Genomic DNA, 22,052 nt, shown 5'->3' with positions numbered 1-22,052 from the left:
AGCCAACCATGAGCAGTGCAGTCAAACCCTCACAGCAGACACTAAGGACCTTGCATGTGTTCTCTATGTCTCTCACCCATTCCTCTCTCTAACCTCATTACATGACAGAGGTTTTTGGCAGTGGTGTCTGTAGACTCATAATCATACTTCTGCTCTGCACATATCCTCAGACTGTGGGAGGGTGAGATGTCAAGGGGAACTCTGGCCTCATTTTTCAACCGTTAGTTTCATCCTGGTGCTTTGTGCTGCATTCGACTGGACTGTTTAAATGTCTCCTGATATCAGGGAACACAAACAAGCAGGCCTGCCGGTCTGGTGGGGAGGATAAGGAATGAAGGGGAAACGGAGGCCATTCTTCTCCTCGTGTGACGGGAATTGTGTTGGAACAAGCACCTGTCACCCACCAACAATGACCACAGAGGTCGTGCAGAGAGAGAGAGGAAAGTGGGAGACAGAATGAAAGGGAGAAAGAGGGCACAGAACGGTAAAGAAAAGTGGATCGGTCTGTCCAGCTCATTTCCCTCCCTCTCATTCATGTTCTTCTTTCCCCTCCCACTCTCCTTTTCTCTCTCTGCCCCATATTCCAACAACTTAATCTGTGTAAATTACAGTCCAAAACAGGCATATGTTACAAAGTCCCAGACTTACTGCTACATGAACCAGATAAACATCTGCATAATATCTGCATAAATGGTTTGCATTGATAATAAGGGGAACCAGCTGCTAAGGCTATCCAATTGGCCTTTCCTTCAACTGCCTCACTCTCTCTCTCCTCCCCCACCTTGATTTGTTCTCCACACCAACTTGACACCCAGTTTTTTAAATAGACAAAGAGCAGCAGCATCTCTGCGTCCTTCAGACTCCCCCTTCAGATACCCTCTAAACAGCTAGAACAGAGGAATGCTAGGCACAGCACTATCCCACACCTACAACCTGATAAGAGACTCAGGAAAAAAAACTTGGTAACCTCGATTCATTGTCCTCCGCAATGACAGTTAGGCTGCTCTATTCATTTCAAAACTGCAGTAACCACCTTCAAACACCACTATGTGTGCGCTTCTTACCTCTCTGTCCTTAAGTTTCATGGCCAGAACCAGCTGGTTGCGATGGTTGGTCAATGCTTCACGGTAGTTTCCCTTGGAGAAGAATGCCGAGCCTAAATTTCCATGAGCACGGCATTCCCCTGTTTGGTCACCTGGAGAGGAAAACACCAAAAAATGATTACAAGTGAAATAAAAAGAAAAAGAAAAAAAATATTTACAGTGGAGCCTATGTGGTTACAAAGCAACTAGTGTTTATTTCACATCATCCCACCGCCACTGTTGAACAGCGATGTGATGAACCACATCTATGTTACTGACATGCCACTGCACCCTTAAAAGGGAAAGTGGCCATTGTAAGTTCTCCACAGTAGAGCGGCGCCCCTGACAGCTGGTAGTGTTGATCTCAATGCTCCAGAGGGTGAGAGGGGAAAGCCTTATTATTTCTGCCTGACAGAGAGGCCCCACAGACAGGGCCAAAGTTAAGCGCGAGTCTCTGCTTGCGCTCCACCTGAGAACCATGGCTCCTTATCTCCAGCTGCTCTGCCCAGTCATGTGTCAAACTGTGTGGGGGTGAGAAGAGTGGAGCCAGTCCGTGCCACTCTGGTTTTTTTTTTCTTCCAATACTGTCTTTTTTTTTTAAACCTTCTCTCCTCCTCTTTTATTAACACTCACACAGTGTATCTGTACTTACAGTAAGTAAGTAAGTAGCATCAATTTTGGAGCAAACGATTGAATTAGTCAATGTGTCACAGATTTAAACTACCTTGAAGTGTGATATAAGATTTTCAAATGTCAAAAAACCCAAAGGGACAAAATAATCTGTCCCAGTTAAACATTTTTTCCCTTCACTGCAAGGTTATATTACAACAAATCTACTGGTATCTCACTTTAATCAAGATATACAAGAACAATACAAGTGTGAGAGTCTCCAGCCATACTAATGGCTCTATCAGGCTGTGCTAACATCAGTATTGCCAATGCTAACATGCTGATGTTTAGCAAGGTTTTTCTTTTTTTTTTTTACCATGTTCACCATCTTAGTGTACAGTTTTAGCATGTTTTAGCATCAAACACAAAGTACAGCTGAGACTGATGGAAATGTCATTAGTTTTGTAAGCATTTGCTCATAAAACAAAGTTTTGGACAAATAAATTTCTTTGACCTGATGATGGTGTGATCTCAAAAAGTTGGGATCACACCAAAGTTATCAAAATGTTGTTCATGTCAAATTTCATGGCAATCTATCCGACAGCTGTCAAGACATTTAACTCAAAACCACAAATGTTAACCTCAAAGTGGCGCTAAATAAAAAGTCAGGGGATCATAAAAGTCAGTAGGATTCATCCTACTGTATGAGCATATGAACATCTGAACAAATTTTCCTGGCAATGCATCCAAAAGTTATATTATATATATTTCAGCCTGGACCAAAGTGGTGGACAGACCATGAGATATTCCCATCATTCAAGCTACATCACTAGCATGGCTAAATATATGTGCATGTGTATTGATAAACAATACAAAACAAGCAACTTCAAGATGTCACCTTAGGCTCTGGGACACGGTGTTCTGTGTGTTGATAATTGAGTGAAGCTGTATTCTATATTATAATTCACTCTTCCACAGTCCAGACCTCTTACCTAAGGTCTTGGCCACCTCCAAGTCTTGCTGCATGTAGCCGGTGCTCTTCTCGGTGTTGCCCAGGGACCAGTGGGCGCTGCTGAGGGCCGAGAAGACGGAGCCGCGTAGCTTGAGGCTGCATGTGCCGATCTTCAAAGCTGCTTCTAGTACCACAACAGAGGCTGTGTGGTGGCTGGCTGTCAGCAGCTCCTGGCCAATCACAGACACCACCACAAAGGGACTTTTGTCCAGCTTCATCTTTTGCAGCTGTTGATAGGTGGGCTCTAAAGACTCTGTGAAGGAGGCACATGAGTAAGACAGAGATTAGAGGCAGACTAAAAAATACGTCAAAATATAACCTTGTGCTGACATGGTGACTGACAACAATATCTGACGTTGAATGTGGTTAACTGTACTACGCGTTTACCCACCCTGACAAACGTGACTGCTGTCTGAATTCAGATTCCACTTTTCTCCAGTAATAGTTATGTTTTGTCTGCCTGGATAAGCATAGCCTGTAGCTTGGCTGAGTGACGGCTTTCACTGACAATTTGACAATAACTCAACATATGAGCCATTTTCTGCTCCCTTCACTCTGACTGGGATAATCTCAGGCAATTTCCAACAGCGCTGCATAAAAATGGCACAAGTTTAGACCATTGTGGGCAACTGGTCTTTACAAACCACACGGCGAAATTATACTTCTGCCTTCTTCTGTTCGTGTCAGTCGATACGGTTGTTTGAGAAAATAGAGAGGGCTGAGTGGGTTTTGAGATAGAGTTTAAAAGAGTGATGGGGAAACTAATGCAGCTAATGCACAACAGTAGCAGCAGCAGAGGAATGCAGAGCAAAGGAGACACACAAGGTGACCTTTGAAGAGGCTGAAAATGCACACAATGACATAAATCAATGGTGGGCCGCACGGGATTCGGGATCCACAGCCTCTCCAGATTACAAAGCCCTCTGGCAGACACCAGCATCGAACAGCAGGATGGTGGGAGGGGGGGGGGGGGGGGGGGGGGGGGGGGGATGGACGAGGGAGGCACGCCCAAGTGTGTGCGAGTGTCTTTGTGTCTATTGATGTATTTGTGCGTGTCAGTGTGTATTTGTATTCATGTATAGGAGTATATCTGGGGAATTCTTAATTCTCATGGCCCTGTAGTGTATTTGCACATATTTTGAGCCGAGTTGCTACTAATTAGGTCAAAGCGCTTTACAGAAGACTGCATGGCGTTACTGTTCCTGCACAAACTGGCTATATATGACTGCATGTGTAGTCTATATTTCATCACCACCCTTTCATAAACTGTAACTTTCATATGTTTAGACAAATATTTAGGCACAACAAGTACACTGTCACAATATCTGAAAACACTCTGAACACACTCAGTAGTTCTTGGAAATCCACACAGATGCTGATTCACCTAGAGACACACACACACACTCACACACACACACACACACACACAATATGGGATGCATCCCCACACAAGCACTCAAAAGCATAACTGATGATGCTCTTTCAAGAGCATCGCTTCTGTTGCAGCACTTGGCAGAATGTCGTGCTTACAGAGACAGTGCGTGCATATAATATCCATTCATAGCTTGTAATTGCCTTCAGAGTGACACTGAGAGCTGAGTCATAAATCAAACACTGAGAGAATCCTTTTTTTTTTTTTTTTTTTTTTAAAGGTGTCATGGCTGCTGCATTCACAAACAAATAGTTATGACAACATCCGAGAGTGTTGTTTCACGCACGCACATGGGCACGCACGCACAATGTCAAATGGTAAAGCTCAAGTGTTTACTGGGCTTTGTATCAAGATATGAAGCAAGAATTACAACCTCTACCTCATTGACATGCACAGATAACAGAAAGTCATTTCGCCTCCTTCTTTCTTTTGTCTTGTATGAGAAGCCTTTTAAACGTTGCTTTGCAGCCAAGGCCACACTTTACTTTAATGAAAGCATCCTTGACTTTAGAAATACATATCTCCCATGTACCAAAGGGTCATTCTGCCTTTCCTGTAATGTAAATATAACTCACTCTATCCCCAAGATATATTATCAGTTGGACTGGTAAAAAACACACTTTTGAACCCGCACATATTGGGTTTTAAATATATTTTAGTCCAATGTTTAAAGCTACTACTACCATACAATGTCATTGTATCCAATTACATTACAAAATGCTGTTACCAGACGAATTCCACGTGATCATGTACCATGTGTGGTTATGACGAGATAAGAAAATATTCTATACAACCTTTACTCAAAGGAGACAGTTGGTAATATTCTATATTTGTATTGTCAACAAATCCCATAAAAATACCAAAACCAACAATATATTAATCTGCCTCTCAATACTTTCCGACTTCCCCTGCCAGTATGTGGCACTCAGCTTCAAGCTCATTTGTTCCTACTGAAAATATAAATGTTTAAAAAGGATCACAATTTTTAAAAAGGCTGAATAATATTTCCAAACAGCTGGGCACTGCAGTGTAATGGGTTTGGGTCAAACAGTTTTTTCAGCCATTGATTTGGTGCACTAATGAGTACTTAAAGCAGCAGGATGGAGATTGACTCAAAGTACAGTGTCACCCATTGCAATGGTGTGGCTAACTGATGAATTTTAATAGTTCTTGGTCAACAATGTGTCTACAGTTGTATCAGACTTTGGTTACTCATTCAGTCTTTTCATTAAATTTGTTGACAGTAAGAAAAGTATAGTATATAATCATCCGTATCCTTTCAGTAATAATTTGATACATTAGTGATCTCTATTGAAAAATTCTCTATATAGATCAAATGTCAAAGCAAGTTACCAAGCAACCGCTCAGTTGCTCGAAGTGTTTAAAAATCAAAGGAAAGTTGCTCAAAGGCACCTCAGCAGGACAGATGCTAATGAACACTGGGTCCAGAGCCTCCAGTTAAAGGACAATCTTTTTTAATTCTTTTATTTTAATGATCCAGCCTGGGTCAATAGCTGCCATGGTGTGAAACCATTCCTTCAGTGGTTTATCGGGAGGGATCTTCAAGTGAAAAAGCCCTTTTTAGTTAGCATCTGTGGAAAACAATCCAATAATTAATGGCTAATGGACCCTTTGCACTCTCTCTGGCCCCGAGCAGCTGAATGAGAGACAGAACTGGAGCAGAGTGAATAGTAAGGATATTACCCATGTGATTACGTACATACTTAAACACAGCTTCCAATATATAAAACTGTGGGAGGCTGATTCCCACAGCTCGTTCAATGATACCGACGGACAATGCTGCTTTTGGAGTTAAAATTTCTGCCAGGATGATCAAAAGTGGCAAACAGTAAAGAGTCCGAGGTGAGACTACTCTAGTATCCACTTGTTTTAGAGCCCGTTGTTGTGGGAAATACATTATGAGTCACATGGAGGAGTGTGTGTGTGTGTCAAAGAGAGCAGGTTGAATTGTATATGACACATTAAAAAATGGGGAATTATACATATGATATTCAATGTGCTGGGGAAAGGAAGCAAGCTTTGATGAATTCATTAAACACTGTGTCCTTGAAGACATATGCCTTGATACTTTTCTCTCTAGTCCATGCTAGATCTCTTTGCTCTGTGGCAAAAAAAATAAACATAAAGGTGGTTTGGGAGGACTGAAAACATCACAGTGTGTCGAGATGTCTATGGTAAGATAAATGACTAAGATAAAACAAACACTGCAATCACAGTTAGATCAAATCATCTCTCTCTTGGCAACATGGCAGCCACATTGAGTTTACACTCGGAGGGGAACCAATGTAGTGTTTACAGAAACGCTATAAGGGATTTAAGTGTAATTACAAATGGATTACAATTTTATTGTGTAATTACAATGTTGTTACAAACCAAAACAAGGAGGCGGAAACCCAGTCGAGTATCATAGCCTAATGTGTATACACTTCACAAGGCGCATTTATGGTTTGAAGTGAAACCACTTGTTCAAGGTGTTGGGAGTAAATGTGGCGAAAGCTTTGGCGTTGTCGACTCAAATTAAATTGGTGGGTGAGTTAATCAACCAGCTAAACGCTGGGAGTGGTGTGTGCTATGTGGCCAATAAACAGGGCCGGCAAGAACGTGGTGCTCTACTGCCTTCAAGGAGAGAAAGCATCGCTCGCCTACCTTTCACTTATCAGGGGACTTTGGCTGAGTAACACTGATTATCCTCCCTGTTTGCTGGCGTAACATTGATTATCGTCCCCCTGTGCCAGGAGCCCCTCTGAGAGGATCATTGCTCTTAATCCTTTGACCTAGCTACCTCTCCTCAACACACCTTGGATTAGGTCCTCTGCCGGTTGCCTGGCACTGTGGGAAATAGGGTAAACAATTAAGAGATTAAATGGCTTGGGCTAAATGTTGGTCTTCCCCTATTGAGAGGACCCATTCTGGTCCATGGTGCTCGAGTCTGGGCTCACACCCAAACCCTTTTCTTGTTTTGGTTCCAGTGACGGGCTTATATACTCAATTTCGTTCAGATGGGCTCTCCATTCTTTATTCTCTTTGCAATTTTTTTTTTCTTCTGCATTTGCACACGAATATTCAGAGGAGCAGTGTATTCAATCAAAGAAAAACTGATTCCTCACTGAACAAAGCCATTCAGAGCCGCTGATCTCATTGTACAGTTCAGTAAATTCTGGATTATTAAACAAGGCCACATTTGTTCACATGCACTGTTTTCAGCACAGTTTGGAAAAGAGGTGATGACCAAGCAAGACCGCAGGATGACTCAGTCTATGTTGGCAGCCAGTGCCATACAGATCTGAGGCATATTAAATCCCCTGCAGTGGTCATTTGAAGTAAAATTGCTGCCAGGGTTGTTTTGAGGTTCATTAGGCTGGCCTGCACTGATTACTCATGGACAATAAGGTCACTGCAGTCGGCTGATATAACTGATAATAATGCAAAACAGAAAACACACATTTTAGTTACAATCTTGGTTTGAATACGCTGCTTATAAATCCACTCAGCTTTAGGAAAAAGGCTTACTCAGGGGCAGACACAGACAATGGCATTAGTGTTGGATGCTCATTAAGATAACGGGCTATCTGTGTGTGTGATCAGCCTGACTGACAATAAGATATGCTGAAGCTGCAGGCATCAGGCCACAGAGTCCGGAGGTAAGCACTTGACACCAACAGTCAGTCACAAAGACAGAGAGAGGGACAGATAGAGAGATGGCCTGCCTGAAGAAGGGGGGAAAAACTGACAGGTAAAGTCACCCCAACACGCTTATTGACTGACAGAGTGTGAGGATTATCTCAGAGAGCTTTTAGGCAGCTGTAGGACAGAGCATGTGGAGATGATGAAGCAGACAGACAGTGACACTCAGACTAGGGATGCAACGATTATAGATTTTGATGGTACGCTAATAGTCTGAGGAAAAATCATGGTTTCACGATTATTTATTTCACAATACTACGAATGGATGAAATCACATGAGCATGTTTTATTTTGAAGCAGAGCCTAAGACACACACTTCACCAAGGATATTGCAACAGCGGGTTGAAGTGCAGCAGCACCAGAGGCAGTCTCAGGCTAAAAGTGAATAAGAAAAATGAAAATAAATAATCCATGCCGAGATGAACTTTGACTGGACATTGCAGTAATGATTTAAGTTGATTTCAAATATTTAAAATATAGTAATTTTAATTATTATTATTAATATAAGATTAAGATGAACTTAATTGATCCCCTAGGGGAAAATATTACTAATGCAGGTAATAAATTAAAGTGCTTTATTATCAACTGTCATCCATGCCTATGTTTTAATTCATTTTTAATAATATATTTTAATAATTAATCTAATGTGGCCTGAGAAAATCCTGTCTATTATTGTTTTTTTGAGGGGTTTGGGATTTTTTTTTGGCAGTTTTAGTAAAAATTAAATAAAGAAATTGAGAACATCTCTTGTCAGGTGTGATTAATCACTGAAATGGAATTAATTAGATCCCATGGTATAGTGCCTGAAGTCGACAAGATCCTAATGTTAAGTCTTTTTCACCAAGCATATTAACCTACCATACCTAGTGTTTACTCAACACAGATGGGAGGAAGCAACAGGATGTAAAAGGTCACACTGAAGCGCTAGAGGGGATTACATGTCGTTAATTTATAAACGGTGCAATGCTCCTTTTCCTGCTTTGTTGCCGTTGGTTTACGTTGCACTGAGAGCCCAACTCTCAACTCACTGCTACTTGGTTGATTGTAAGTGACACTTTAGCATTTGATTTCCCACCATCCTGATGTTTCACTAAGTAACTTGCCACTAAAGTAATGATTTTTTAACTTAGTGTATTACCTTCACTTGAGCATGTATAGTAGGACGATGAACTCGAAGATGTTGCGTTAAGTTCGAGGTGTTGCATCCTTTAGCAGCGACTTTTCTTTGGCAAGTTTCCGTCTTCTTGAACAAACCCCTGGCTATTCTTTATGTATCCAAAATATTCCCACACTGACAATTTAAAGCATTTTGGTGGATACAACGCTTCAACGTTGGGTCCCTCAGCCATTGCCAGAACATTTCTTGTCTCCTTTAGCTAATGTAGCTGTCATGTTGCTCTCATGACAGCGGATGTAACTTTGCGTACTTGAACTTGTTGCAGCACAACATTTTAAGCTGGTACACCGGGTTCGTTTTGAGTCCGTGGCGGAACTTCCACCTGCAGTCTGCCGGTTGCACCTATGGACATTTTTTCTTAACGCGACTGTTTAGTTTTGTTTAATTTTCCTCACATCACAGTACAACTGTTATTCATAGAAAAATAACGTACTATAATATCCCTTTTTTGAGAGTGAGAACAGAAACATTTGGTGTAGCTGAGCTAAAATTCTTACCTCGTAAAGGTGACTTCATGGCGGCTTCTACCATCCCCACCAGTAGCTGTAGGCTCTTGGGGTCTTGGGCCAGCCCGGAGGCGAAGGCGGCCAGTGCGTCGGCATGGCGACCAAGGTACTGAAGGGCAACACCCTGTCGGAAGTATGCCTGTAGAGGGAGAGAGGTAAGAGACAGAGTCATCAGGGCTCCAGACTAGTGCCACAGCATGGGGTTTTCTACAAACACATTACCAGACACACTCATTTCACGCCATTTGCATTTTTTCCACATGAGCAGTTTTCAGAACATGGCACCTCTCTCCTTTGTATTCCCATAATAGAGTGATCACTGGGTTTTTTGTACTTGTTAATTGGATTATAAGTTTTACATAAATGCACATGTTACACTCTGGCTGCCTGCCTTCTCAGGAGCAACTATTGTTTTTTATTTTCAATATTTTTTTCTTCTGTTTGCTGTGGGAATGAACTGCACACAAGTAGAGCATTGGGATTTCTCTTTGGCTGTGTTGGAGAAAAAAGTAAAGACAGAGAAAAAGGAGAATGAAAAAAAAGGAGTAGAGAGCTACTGGAGTTGGTCTGTAGCTCAATAATAAAAAAAAACACCCATAAATACTTAAGATTGTGCATTCCCTTTTTCAGACGGCTGTTGTAAATAATAACACAACTGGCTGGAGTCTGTTTTTGCCATAATTTTACATCAAATGTGCACTTGTGTCATGTTCTGGATATGCGAATGGATCTTCAAGCAGTCAAAAATTAATCCATTTGTCATCTAGTCATTTTTTTTCACAGAGCTGAGAAAGTCACATTGTTGAGAGAATAATAATTCAGCCCCACTGAAACATAAACTGCATGTGACTGCTGTCATACCGTATCTTTCTATGAGAGTCTCAAATGTTTTGGAACATTCTGCAGATTGAAAACTAAAACAGACGCTGTCCCTGGGATCCAAAGCTCCATCAATAAGTGTTTTTTTTTTTTAGTCTGTTTGGAATCACCAGAGAAAAAAGATGTTTTATTCAGGCAAGTTTGTGACTCAGTATGTTTGTGTCTCATGCCTGATCAGACTTTAATCCTAGTGAGTTGTTAAACCTGACTCCGGTCCAGTCTAACAACAGCAGCAAAGAGAGATGGAACTAGATCCAGCTCATTATTTACTCGCCAAACCACTAAATCCCCCCAAGAGCCAGCAAACTGTCTCTCAGAATAGTCATATCTAGGCTTGTGTATCAGAAACACACAATTACAGCAGCAAAGCATGGCGTAAAATGAGGGATAAGCACTGTGTAAAGCAAAGAAACAACAGACTTTGTCTAAAATTTAAACTATCTGTCATGTTAAGAGTCCTATCCTTTGCTTTACTGGTGTTTATGTATGTTTGTGCTTGCTTGTGGGGCAGCGGCAGTCTAGGCTGCCGTCTGGCCACCTCCTCACTGAGTAGGCAGTCACTCCGCTCACAGCTTCCAAAAGTGACACGAGGGCTAATTTGCCATTAGCATCTAAGAGGCCTTTTCATTAGTCTTCCCAAGCTTCTCTGTTAGCACCGCTTGGAAGTGAGAAAGGCAGGGAGGATTAGGGAAAATGAGACATGACATCGAATTTATAGAGACCAGTAATTAATTTTGCTTCCGTCCGAGCCCCCCACTGACTACCAATCTCTCTCCAGACCTGCTGCCCCCCCTCAACATTGCTACCTCCCTCCGCTTGCATCGCAACTCCATTGAAAATGACGAGGACAGAGATTAGATTCGAAGCATTAACCTTTGTTCTAACACTGTTATTATATGAGGGGGAGTGCAGGCCAGGGTATCCGCTCAATATTAATTGCATCTAGCGGTGGAGTTTGGGCAGGACGAACTGGCGAGAGCGGAGAGGCCCACATACGTTTCGCCCGAGGGAACAAAAGACATTTAAAAGCACTTCTCCCTCTGATTAGATTTAGCCTACAATATGACTGCTCTCCCGGAGATCTTTTTTTATTCTCTCAAGAAGCGTGCCCTGACTGAAATGACCACAGAAAGAGGACAAGAAAGAAGATGAATAAAATAAGGCTTGCTTCAAACATAAATTGGCATCTTCTTTAATCCTTTTATTTTACCCGATCCTGTCCTACATGCAGTTGAAAGACAAGACTCTTCGGAGAGTGCATTAAAATACTGCAAACACAGGCACAGGAATAAATGCATAAACGAAAGAGCCACGGCAAAAAATGACAGAATCAATGTGCCGTACAGCCTTATAGGATTTTTTTTCTTCCATTAATCTCCCCCTGCCTTCAAAACATATCATGTGGCAAGACACACACACACAATATAACCTCAGCCTTTGCATAATCCAACAAGTTAATTCAACCGGTGCTGCTCATAAAACAGAACACACTTTATTTTACATTACAGTAGCTGAATACTAATTCAGGGCAATACTGACAGTGATACTGATGAGAGGCTCAAGACAAACTGAAACTGGTGCATTTAAGAGAGAGCGCAGAGGAACACAAGAGGACAAAGCTGCAGAAATAACACCAACAGGTTGGCGATGCTATTTTAATTAAGCATTTTGGTAGAGGGGAGGGCAAGATTTTACCCCTACACAACATTTTTTTAATTCACGCTTAACAGGATCTTTTCTAAAAACACAGCAGCATCTGCTTAGAGCTGCTGCTACAGTGATTAGCACAGCCTTTAGCTCTTAGCCAGACAGAGAGAGAAACTGAGAGAGAGAGAGAGAGAGAGATGGAGGGTAAGGGAGGGCTGCACAGATTAACTTTGCCCTGTCAACATACACCATTACAGACACTGAATGGTACAATTCAGTGCTTATTCTTTCAGCCAAAAACATCTCCTCAGACAGGATGTGTATTAGAGAATGACTCCTCTGAAGGCGAAGTTCTCAAAGAACACAGGGCCTGCTGAATTGGGACGCGTTTGTTAAGCATCTTGTACAACATGACATCCACAAACCAAGACTTCTAATAATGTGTTTCGCCTGAAATTCAATACGGGGTAAATTATTGAACCTTCCTGCATCTTTGCCTCCCCTATTTAATGCAGCAATGTGCTGATGCTTCAGAAGAGTGGATCGAGTGGGAAGGTTTGTCGTTCTTACCCGTGGGTAAATTCTGGGAGCGCTAATGCGCATGTGTCTCAGTACATGTGTGTTTATGAGTGTGCGTGTGAGCGAGAGAGAGAGGGTGAAAGAGAGAGGCTAGAGAAGACCTACGAATAAAAGAGAGGATAAAAGCTTTTCTTGTTTCTCGAACATTTTAATATTTCATGAATGCTTGTTTGATGTAGTTTTAAATATTCATGTTTTTATGCTTAGGAGGAAGAGGGAAATGATGCAAAAAAAAAAAAAGTTATTCACTCTGGTACACTGTGCTACACACTGTAGGGAACCGACATTCTCCGCGCACATATGCACAAACGAGCTCATGCACACCACAGTCGCATACGCTCTCTTTCTCACTAACAAGACACTTACAATGAAACATGGACAATTTTCTTTCAGTGACAGCTCTGTTGTTCACAATAAAGCCCACAGTCAGAGCAGCTGAACAGAAAGTTGACAAGATTAAGATTGGGAGTTTGGCGCAAGACCAGCTGTTAGATGCTTCTTTTCTATTAGCAGATTAATGCCTCAGCATATGTCCTTGCCCCTTTCTTAGGCTCCTCTTCAGTACACTGTAACTCCAGGGGTGTCCTCAGCCTGAGGGAGCATGTCTGTGTTTGCACTTGTCTATCCTTTTTCAAGACACTCAAACACAATCCTATAAAATATGTATTTCTACTAGCTGTGCTGTTACACCAACTGGATAAGAACAATGAGCAACACGGGCATGATTTGGCATATTACAAGTATACTGTACGTATACACTCAGGCTCCTGCTTGACACAAATGATTGAAGTCTATTATCTATAAAATAGGATGGATGCAGACAAGAACGTAATATCTTCCACAGCCGTCAACAGGTCATTACATATTTTGAAGAGCCAACATGTATCCGACATGTAAGTTCATTTTCCCAGGTTGCTCTATGAGACGTACAGTACTGGTCAAACGTTTGGATACACTTTCTCATTGAAGTGAATGGGAAGGTGTGTCCAAACTTTTAACTGGTGATGTATATAGTGTTTGCAAGACAAAATTCTTACTGGATGCCAAATCTACGCATTTACCCTATCTTGAATCTGTCATATTCAGCAAGAAATCAAATTGCAAAGGTAATTTGTACAAGCTTTGTATCAAGGGCACTGGTGCTGGAAACCCGCCCGACAGTCGAAGCTGTTTTCTGCCACACATAAAGAGTTGTAAAATCTCAACCACAATGATGTCTCTCTAAACAAACAGCATAACTCCTCACCCACAATAGGCAGCCTGTCATTGAACCGACTGCTCCAGCTGTGCTCCAGTAGCCTAAGGCCTTGTGTGGCTTGCTGTGCCCTGATCGGTGATCAGCAATAATAGAGATGCTCTCAAATGTGGAAATCAATAGAAGCTGCGTAAGCTCCGTTCAGACCGTGCCACACCCTTCACTGCTGTAGTGTGTTTAGGATACGCCTGCTGCAGATGGTTTTCTGATCACCCACAGGGCAGTTGGTGCCAATGCGACGACTCTGAACAGAAACCCTGCTGGTACCATAATGGAACCCAAATCAGACCATCAAATAGGGACAGCAGGCCGCAAATACACTGCATACACACACACAAATACAAACTGAAGAAAAATACATCAATAACTCCTCAAGAAAACCACCCATCTGTCTCCAACAAACATGTATTACTTGAAATCAGCTTTCCACACAGGCCAGGATGCTGGGATCAGATTAACACTAATGGTGTGACAGGAACAAAGGGATCGCTGCCTTTCTTCACTCAGTTTCTTGGCTCTTTAACGATAGGTGTCGTTGCCTGGTTTCCAATGTGACCTAAAAATGTCATTTGTCGACCAGGGTTTCAGACATGTGCCTCCGCCATTCTTTGCACATCTCTGCCACTACACTTTCAAGGTGACACAGTCGATTCACAGGGTACACAAAATGTCAACTGCTTAATTTAATATCCAGGGATAACTGTCGGCCATGACAAATTAGTTGGGAGAAAAAAAAAAAAAAAAAGTGAAATCGAATGATTGCTGCTTTGGGCCTCCTGCCCTTCAGCTTGACAAGCTGAAAGCCACAGAACAGCACAATGGAACCTGCGCTTAATTAAATCTATTTCTGAGGCCAAATCCATGAGTTTCTATCCATCTCCCTGTGTCTCCCTCCAGGTACTGATCTCTCTCCCCCAGGACTGAAGAGGTCTGAGGTCGGTCCTCACAGGGGTGGCGTAGGGGGCATTACACCCTTTGCCTCGGGCCAAACATACACCTCTGGCCCTGAGGTCACAGGGGTAGCATCATGACACAGCTGTCTGTCTATTACTATCTCCCCAATCTAATAATACCAAACCCTAAACCGGCAAAAACCCCTGACATACATCGATCAAGTGTGTGTATATCTCTCAGTGTGTATGTGTTGTGTCAATGAGGAAAAAAAAACAGTGTCTAACTCACTTTTCCTCACACTGAGTGAAAGATTTCTGTACTAATCCATCTAATCAATGAAAAATGTTGCTTTTTTTGCAAGATTTTTGTTTTGCTGTATAGGCTGACTTGGGAGGCTTTTGTAGAACAACCCTTCTCAAGTCTACAGTGATTTTATGTTAACAACATAAGCCACATCAAAGGTGCATGTTAAGCACTTATGCAAGTCAAATTGAGGCACCTTACAATCTGCATGTAGGTAGACGCAGTAAAATATTTATGATCCATTGATGTATTCCTCCCTAAGGGCGTTGTAGACTCTGGTGATTGCTGTTCCATCCAAAGCCCTTAATTAGCCCATTAGATTAGATGGCTTTAATGAGAGCAAACTAAACTGATCATTCTTTGTAGAGCCAGCAATTAAAGGGTAAATGTTTCATTATTCAGTGAGTGGCAACAATAAGACCTAAGTAGAGGCTTCAGTGTGAGACACATTGTAGTACTCTCTCACGGCTACAAGGCATCGATTAGCTGGCTCACATCAAACTAGCAGCCAGCGCAGGACTTCAGATTGGAAAAGGTCATAGTCAGGTATGTGGAATCAATGCTGAGCACTCTGTATTCACTGTGTCTTGCATTATCTGGCTGGGGGATGGTTTCACGTTTTCTCAAAACAATTATCAAAAGACAAAGAGAACCTTCAATAAAGAAGGTCAAGTCTTGTGATGGTGGAAGTGTCATTTGGTGCACATCCATTGTGACAGTCAAAGTGAAACAGAAGGGAAAAACTAATATTGCTCATTTATCACAAAAAAGGATGAAACAGCACAATAGTGGCAAGCTGTGGGGTCGTGCAGTGGCATGCTGTCACAATACACTGTTTGGCAGAAGGAATTCAATTTTCTTTCCGCTACGTGCATGTCCACCATAACTGATGGTTTCACAAAGGAAATAGACCAATGGAAAAGAGATAAACCAGCAGATATAATGGCAATATGCCTCTGGCTCATTCCAAGCATGTGAATTCCAATGTTAGAAAAACCATGTCACACTCTACCGCTATGATTTATAGCCCGATTTGTCACATGGATGCAGCTAGCATACTTGCATTCTTATTAGCATCTTAAGAGTCTTGAGATGTGAGGCTGAGAGGGTCAGGGTGCTAAACAGATTTCCGTGCCCCTCTCAACTAGATCCTTGGCTCTGCTCTGCCTAAGCATTGCGCACGAACCCCACAGCCACAGGGGCTGACTCTCAATTAAAGTAGGCATTAATTACTTAAAGGAGCTTTAATCAATCAGGGCCAGATGGTGAACCTGAAAAAGAGAGCAAACCCTAGGCTGCAGAAGTGCTTTCCATCCCAACACCCAAAGGTGGCCATAAAAGGCTTTATTAGAAAGCACCTACCAGGCTTACATTTTACAGAATGTGCTCTTCTACTGAATCTTTCACGTATTTATTGTCACAACAGAACATCTATTAAATTATTATATTTAAAAGTGTGACAAATAAGCTTTCACAAGGACAAAAACCCACTTTTTAAAATAGATAAATTTAGGTTCTGATTATTTATAGCCAATGTAAATTGAATAAACAGCCCTGACCATATGTTACCCTGATGTGTTTAGCCCCACAATGGCGACAGAAGAGGCTACTTGGCCCCGGTGCTGTACTCTCCTGGCCCGAGGCATCACATCCTCCATCTTCATTTGTACTCCCTTAATTGGCTTTGACAGTCAACTCAAGCATGGCTGAAAAATACCCTCCTCTTAGTAAACACTAGCTGAGAGACACATGTTCTCAACATGGGAAACCAGGCATCTCCATTAGCCATTAGGATGGGCAGTCATGTCCAACTGACCTTCTCTCAACACCTCTTCAAAGCATGACACTCCGAGCTTCACGTCTCTCACATTCTGCTGCTATCTCGACTGATGTGTTGGATTTCCAGTGGGAGACAAAGGCTGATGTGGTGCAAAATGCAGCATCCTATTCACAAACCATTTAGCCTGTGCAAAATGAAAGCCGTTCAAACTGGAGTTTTCTGAGGTGTGAAAAATCAGCTGCGAAAGTGAAAGAAGCATTTCTGAGCCTGAGATGTTTTTTGGGGTTGGTTATCATTGCTTGCTGAGTTAAGTCCACCAAGTCATTACCCCCCTCACACAGTAGACACAGCTCCTTGTCAGTGTCAGCACTTGTGTTGGGTTCATTAGGTTGCTCTTGCTTTAGTGGGAAGTTGCTTCATCAAACAAGAGTCAGCAGCACAGGCTGCTTGACAGTGTGGCTTCTCCAGAGCTGCCCTGCAATACTTCAAAAGATTCACAGTCAGCCTTTATGGAGAGCTCTAATGAAAAGCATGGCATGAGCCCCGCTGCTTTTGATTCTGCTAGTAAGGAGTCATACATGATTGAGTAAAGGCAAGCTGAATCACAGATAAGGCGCTGAGAGGCTGAGAGGACTGGAGAGAGGAGAGGGCAGGGTGAGGAAAGACAATGGTGATGGAGCCCAAAGGGTTAGACATATACTTAAAACAAGGAGGAGGTGGAAAGAAAGAGGAAGAGGGTGAGAGAGAGAGATAAAGGTTAGCACATGAAGGAGACACAGCGATGCCTCTTGTTATTCCTTCCTTGTGGACTGTATATGTCTACTGCCATCCAGGCTATCAGAGCTCTTTATTGTGTATGACCTGTTTCTCCTTCCCATCTTCCAGTGCACCAAGCGGCATCAGTATACTGGGCTGCTGTGGATGCAGTGCCACTGCTTTGCCATGCTTGTGCGCGCGGAGATCTCCCAAGCGATTACCAGATAAATGCACTTTAATTCACAACACATGTGACGGGGGTTTATATATAGACTCGCTAATTCCCCCCTCGGCCACGCTGCAATATGAACTTCATACTGCACCAATTTAAGTGTGTGATGAGTCCCACGCGGACAGGCTCCTCTACTTATCATATATATGACATGCTCCAGCACATTGCCAGGCCGGGGAAAATATCAGAAGCTAAAAAAAAAAAAAAAGTGAGATTATGGGTGGACCAGTGTGGATTTTTCATTATTAATGAGGAGACTAGTTCTCAGAGCTGCTTCCCTATTGAGAATTATCAGTCAATCCCAGATGTAGTTAAGCCGAACAGTACTTCCATTTTCACAGGAGATATGTCACACCCACAGAGGAAAAAAAACATGCACAGTACTGCACATTTTAACAAGCACAATGCTAGTAATGCACATTTTGGCAACGAGTACTCACTATTTTAGACTGAAATTCTGATAGTCAGCTGCCATAATAGGGCTAATTGGCAGAGTTCTACTGAAAGGAGGTGTCTGCCTCTGATAACACCGAGTGGTCCTGTAACACATCTGCACAGTCTCTGTTAGCTCATTAAACAGCAAGTTCCCTCAGCGTTCTTTGGCCATCACCATGCATCATTAATTGTGTCCGCCTGCTAATCACGTTAGCTGTATTTCCCTGGCTTTGATATCTATCTCTATGCATGCTGCGTGATTCGATGGCCTGTCCGGTAATAAGATGAAGTGAACAGGTTTCCTTACCACCTGTGGACGGTTTAGATGAGGTCAGTCCTCACAGGGGTGGCGACTAAAAAAAAAACTAAATATGTTAATTGAAACTCCTCTGGCAACTGGTCTCAACATAAAAGTAATCCACCGCCAGAAAACACGCATGCACACACACACAACAAACCAAATAAAAACACTTGCTCAGAGCTATGAGTCATACTGTGGGTGCCAACAATCAATGGGGCTCACCGCACCCAGCTGGCTGTTGTAGCAGAATGTATTAATTTCCTCATTTAGAAACAAATATATACTACAAATAGATTAATGGTGTTTGATCAGCTTGGCAGAGCGATGCCAATTAGTATGCATGGATGGCAAGAAGCATGATGATTGTGTTTTGTATGTGCTCCTCTAAAAGCATATGGCAGCTACGAAAAACTAGTTAAAGGGGATGACATACGGTGACCGGACGTCCCAGGTTGTCCAGGATGGTCCAGGTTTCAACCTGGGTGTCCCGAGTCCCAACAAATATTTGTAAAGCACTAAAATATCCCAGTTTTCAACATTCACTACCAAATTGTCTCGGTTTTCACCACAATTAAAATATATTAAAATATTGTACTTGTTTTCAGTGCTATTACCTAACCTAACCTAACAATACACCACACGTCTGAATTCAACAGATTTGTCTGTCAATCAATCAATGTGTAGTTGTCAAGGCTGTTGCTAGCCTATGACGCTTGCGGCTCTTTCTGACAGAACCTGTCAGTATGCTAACTGTTAGCTATCACACTGAAGAAAGAGTCGGTCTTTTCTAAAGAGCTCCAGGAGGCTTACTTCATTCATAAAGTTACCAGCCACGAGAATGCTGCATTCTGCACGCACTGCAAGAGTACATTTTCAGTCACGCACGGTGGAAACACCAATATGAAAGATCACATTAAGACGATCAAACATAGGCTTCAGTTTCCCTGAGAGCTCCAGAAAAGAAACTCCAACTATGAAGAAAGACTGCAAAGCGTAAAGTACTTGGCAGTCTTTTTAAAGGTAACTTTCTTTAAAGGCTCTCTCTCGGTTTTTGTTATTAATGAGGTGCAATTGTGATTTAATGTTTTGATGTTTAGCTCTTTTTGAACTCACGACCAGCTTGTGGCATAGCGTTGTGAAAATGTAAGTTAAAGTTAGTTTTATGTTGTAGCTTATAAAGTTATTTATAGGCCACAAAGAGATTTGTACCTTGATTTGCTTAAAAAAATAATAATTTTTTTAAAAAGCTGGCAGAAAATGTGTTACAGTTGGCCATTTAGCCGGCAGCCTACGCTTGTGCACATTGACAAATACCTTGGTGAATTCTGGGAGACAAAACATAATTTTTTCATCTGTTGAGGTGCTGTCCATGGTGTTGAAGGGTGTGCTCGGTAGGTTGATAAGCGCTGAAATACATCTATGGTGTGTGAATAAGCGCATACATGTGCATGTGCATGAATGTGCGGTACACTTGAGGGTCAAATCCCTGATTTCCAAACCCCCGATTTGGGGGTTTAAAAATATGGTCACCCTAGGATGACATGACAACCCATCTCACAGCTATATTGAAAAACTCACTGCATCTCCCATAAATGGTGTTGCTTTACAAGGAAAAAGAGTAGAGAGACATGGGAAGAGGGACATGGGAGCCAAGAGAGTAAGAGCACAAGCATAGAAAATTGAGGATATGGTTAGCTTAGGACCACGGAGAGGTGAAAGTGGCCCTCATTTCATACTACACAGAGTTTGGCAATTACTGGTGACAGCAGCTTGCACCAAGACAGGGGAAAAGATTGATCCGGACAAGCAAGACTCTGTTTGCTTTGTTAAAAGTAATTAATCACAGTGGCCACGAAGGAATGGTGCCTTGAGTGCTACGCAGTTCTGCTGAGTGTGTCAGCGTGTCTGTGTGTGTAACCATATGTGAATATAAGTACATACGCGTGTCCCAGCATACATTTCTGCACATATGTCTGAAATAGCTGAAGTGAGAGAAAAGGATAGACTGGGAAGGCAAGGAGAACTTTGGGAAAAAGGGGAAAAAAAAGAGGCAGATGGAGTAAAGAGGGAGGGAAGGGAGGAACATGCGCACACTGCACCCACTTATTCACATGCATGCACTCAAGAGGACCAGTAGCGCAATCCATCATAAGAGTCCTATCCACACCCACTGAGCAGAGAACTAAAGTAAGGGGAAACCGTGGATAAAGGAGGTAGAAATGGGGGAAAATAAGGAAGAATTCTCCTTCTTTCACCTTCACTTTGTTCTAAGTGAAAAGCAGGAGTTGCGTCCTCTGCTGCAGGTAACTACAACTCCTCCTTAAAATGAATGAAATAACATTCCCTCACCATGGCCAGTCTCTCTTTCTCTCCCAAATCACTTATTTTCACCCTGAACAGAAAACTGGAATGTTTTAGAAATGCACTTAAAACCAATTTCGCGTCAATCATATTTTAATTGCTAATACAAACAGTTTTTAATTGAAAGACGAATCTAAAACTGGTCTTGTTTTTATCACATTAGACACCCTTCTCCTACTTGTGATTAGGATGATTTTAGAAATCCTGTGTACATTTCATTGTTTATGTCTAATATATTCTCTTGTTACCTTTCTCCTGCTGGACAGTTATCTAGCTGTCAGACCAAATAAACTGTAATTATGTTTAGTTTAATTGTTTAAATTGTTGCAAATATAAGAGCTAAGAGAAAAACCTCAAACTGACAACATGCTGTGCCTAGTGTAAGTCCCATTAGATCTCTCTCTCACACACACACACACACACACACCACCCTGGAGGTCTCAGTCCTGTGAACCACACTCCCTCCTCCCAACCCTCCACACTGCAGTGATAACAGCAGCAGGAGCCCAGAGCCACAAAGACACAACCCTGATCAATAACAGAGTACACACACACACACAAACACACACACACACACTCACTCACAGGGGAGTCCAGTGATCCCACAGTAGCTGGGGGTCTTAGGGGAATGGGCATCACTGGGCGATGGGAAAATTGGATGTGAAATCGTGAGTGGAGTAGAGAAGAAAAGACACAGGGGTGGGGCATGAGAATACTACGGGTGTTCTCTAGTGTCATATTTCTATCCCTAAGCTAGCGAGTTAGAAGGGCAGCAGCTGCAGCAGAGAAATGGCCATGCTTTGAGAAAGCTCTCATTGAAGTGTTGGCTGTGTAGCCGCAGGCCTGGACACTAATAGAAACAGAAGCCAGGGACCCCTCTATGTCAGTGCCTCAGCTGAGCAGAATACTAAATCCTCCTCTTGTGCTAATGATTACCCGGAGCAAGGTGCAGCTCCGCAACACCACTTTGCAAATGAACATCAGGAAACCTGCAAATTCAAATTAGCACATTGTCCGGACCTGCAGCTCTACACTCACAGCTCTGTGGTTCAACACCTAGAGGACACAGTTTGGCTAATAAGAGGAATGATTCTCGGACTAAAGCTA

The 22,052-nt window shown here is 42.4% G+C and overlaps 1 protein-coding gene across 3 annotated transcripts in view; it reads right to left on the bottom strand.

The window, feature by feature from the left end:
- LOC122993548 (tetratricopeptide repeat protein 28-like) overlaps positions 1-22,052 on the bottom strand; it is a 168,814-nt gene that overhangs the window by 59,782 nt on the left and 86,980 nt on the right. For all 3 annotated transcript variants that reach the window (XM_044367814.1, XM_044367824.1, XM_044367833.1), the window contains 3 exons: positions 9,515-9,662; positions 2,684-2,956; positions 1,065-1,195 (listed from right to left, as the gene is read on the bottom strand). In XM_044367814.1, the coding sequence (XP_044223749.1) occupies positions 1,065-1,195; positions 2,684-2,956; positions 9,515-9,662 (552 nt within the window). The remainder of the gene's footprint in view (positions 1-1,064; positions 1,196-2,683; positions 2,957-9,514; positions 9,663-22,052) is intronic.

This window comes from Thunnus albacares, chromosome 2 (assembly GCF_914725855.1).
Source record: "Thunnus albacares chromosome 2, fThuAlb1.1, whole genome shotgun sequence".
Lineage (NCBI taxonomy): Eukaryota > Metazoa > Chordata > Actinopteri > Scombriformes > Scombridae > Thunnus > Thunnus albacares.
Note: the sequence above shows the minus strand (reverse complement) of the source record. Positions and strands in the feature narration are given on the sequence as shown.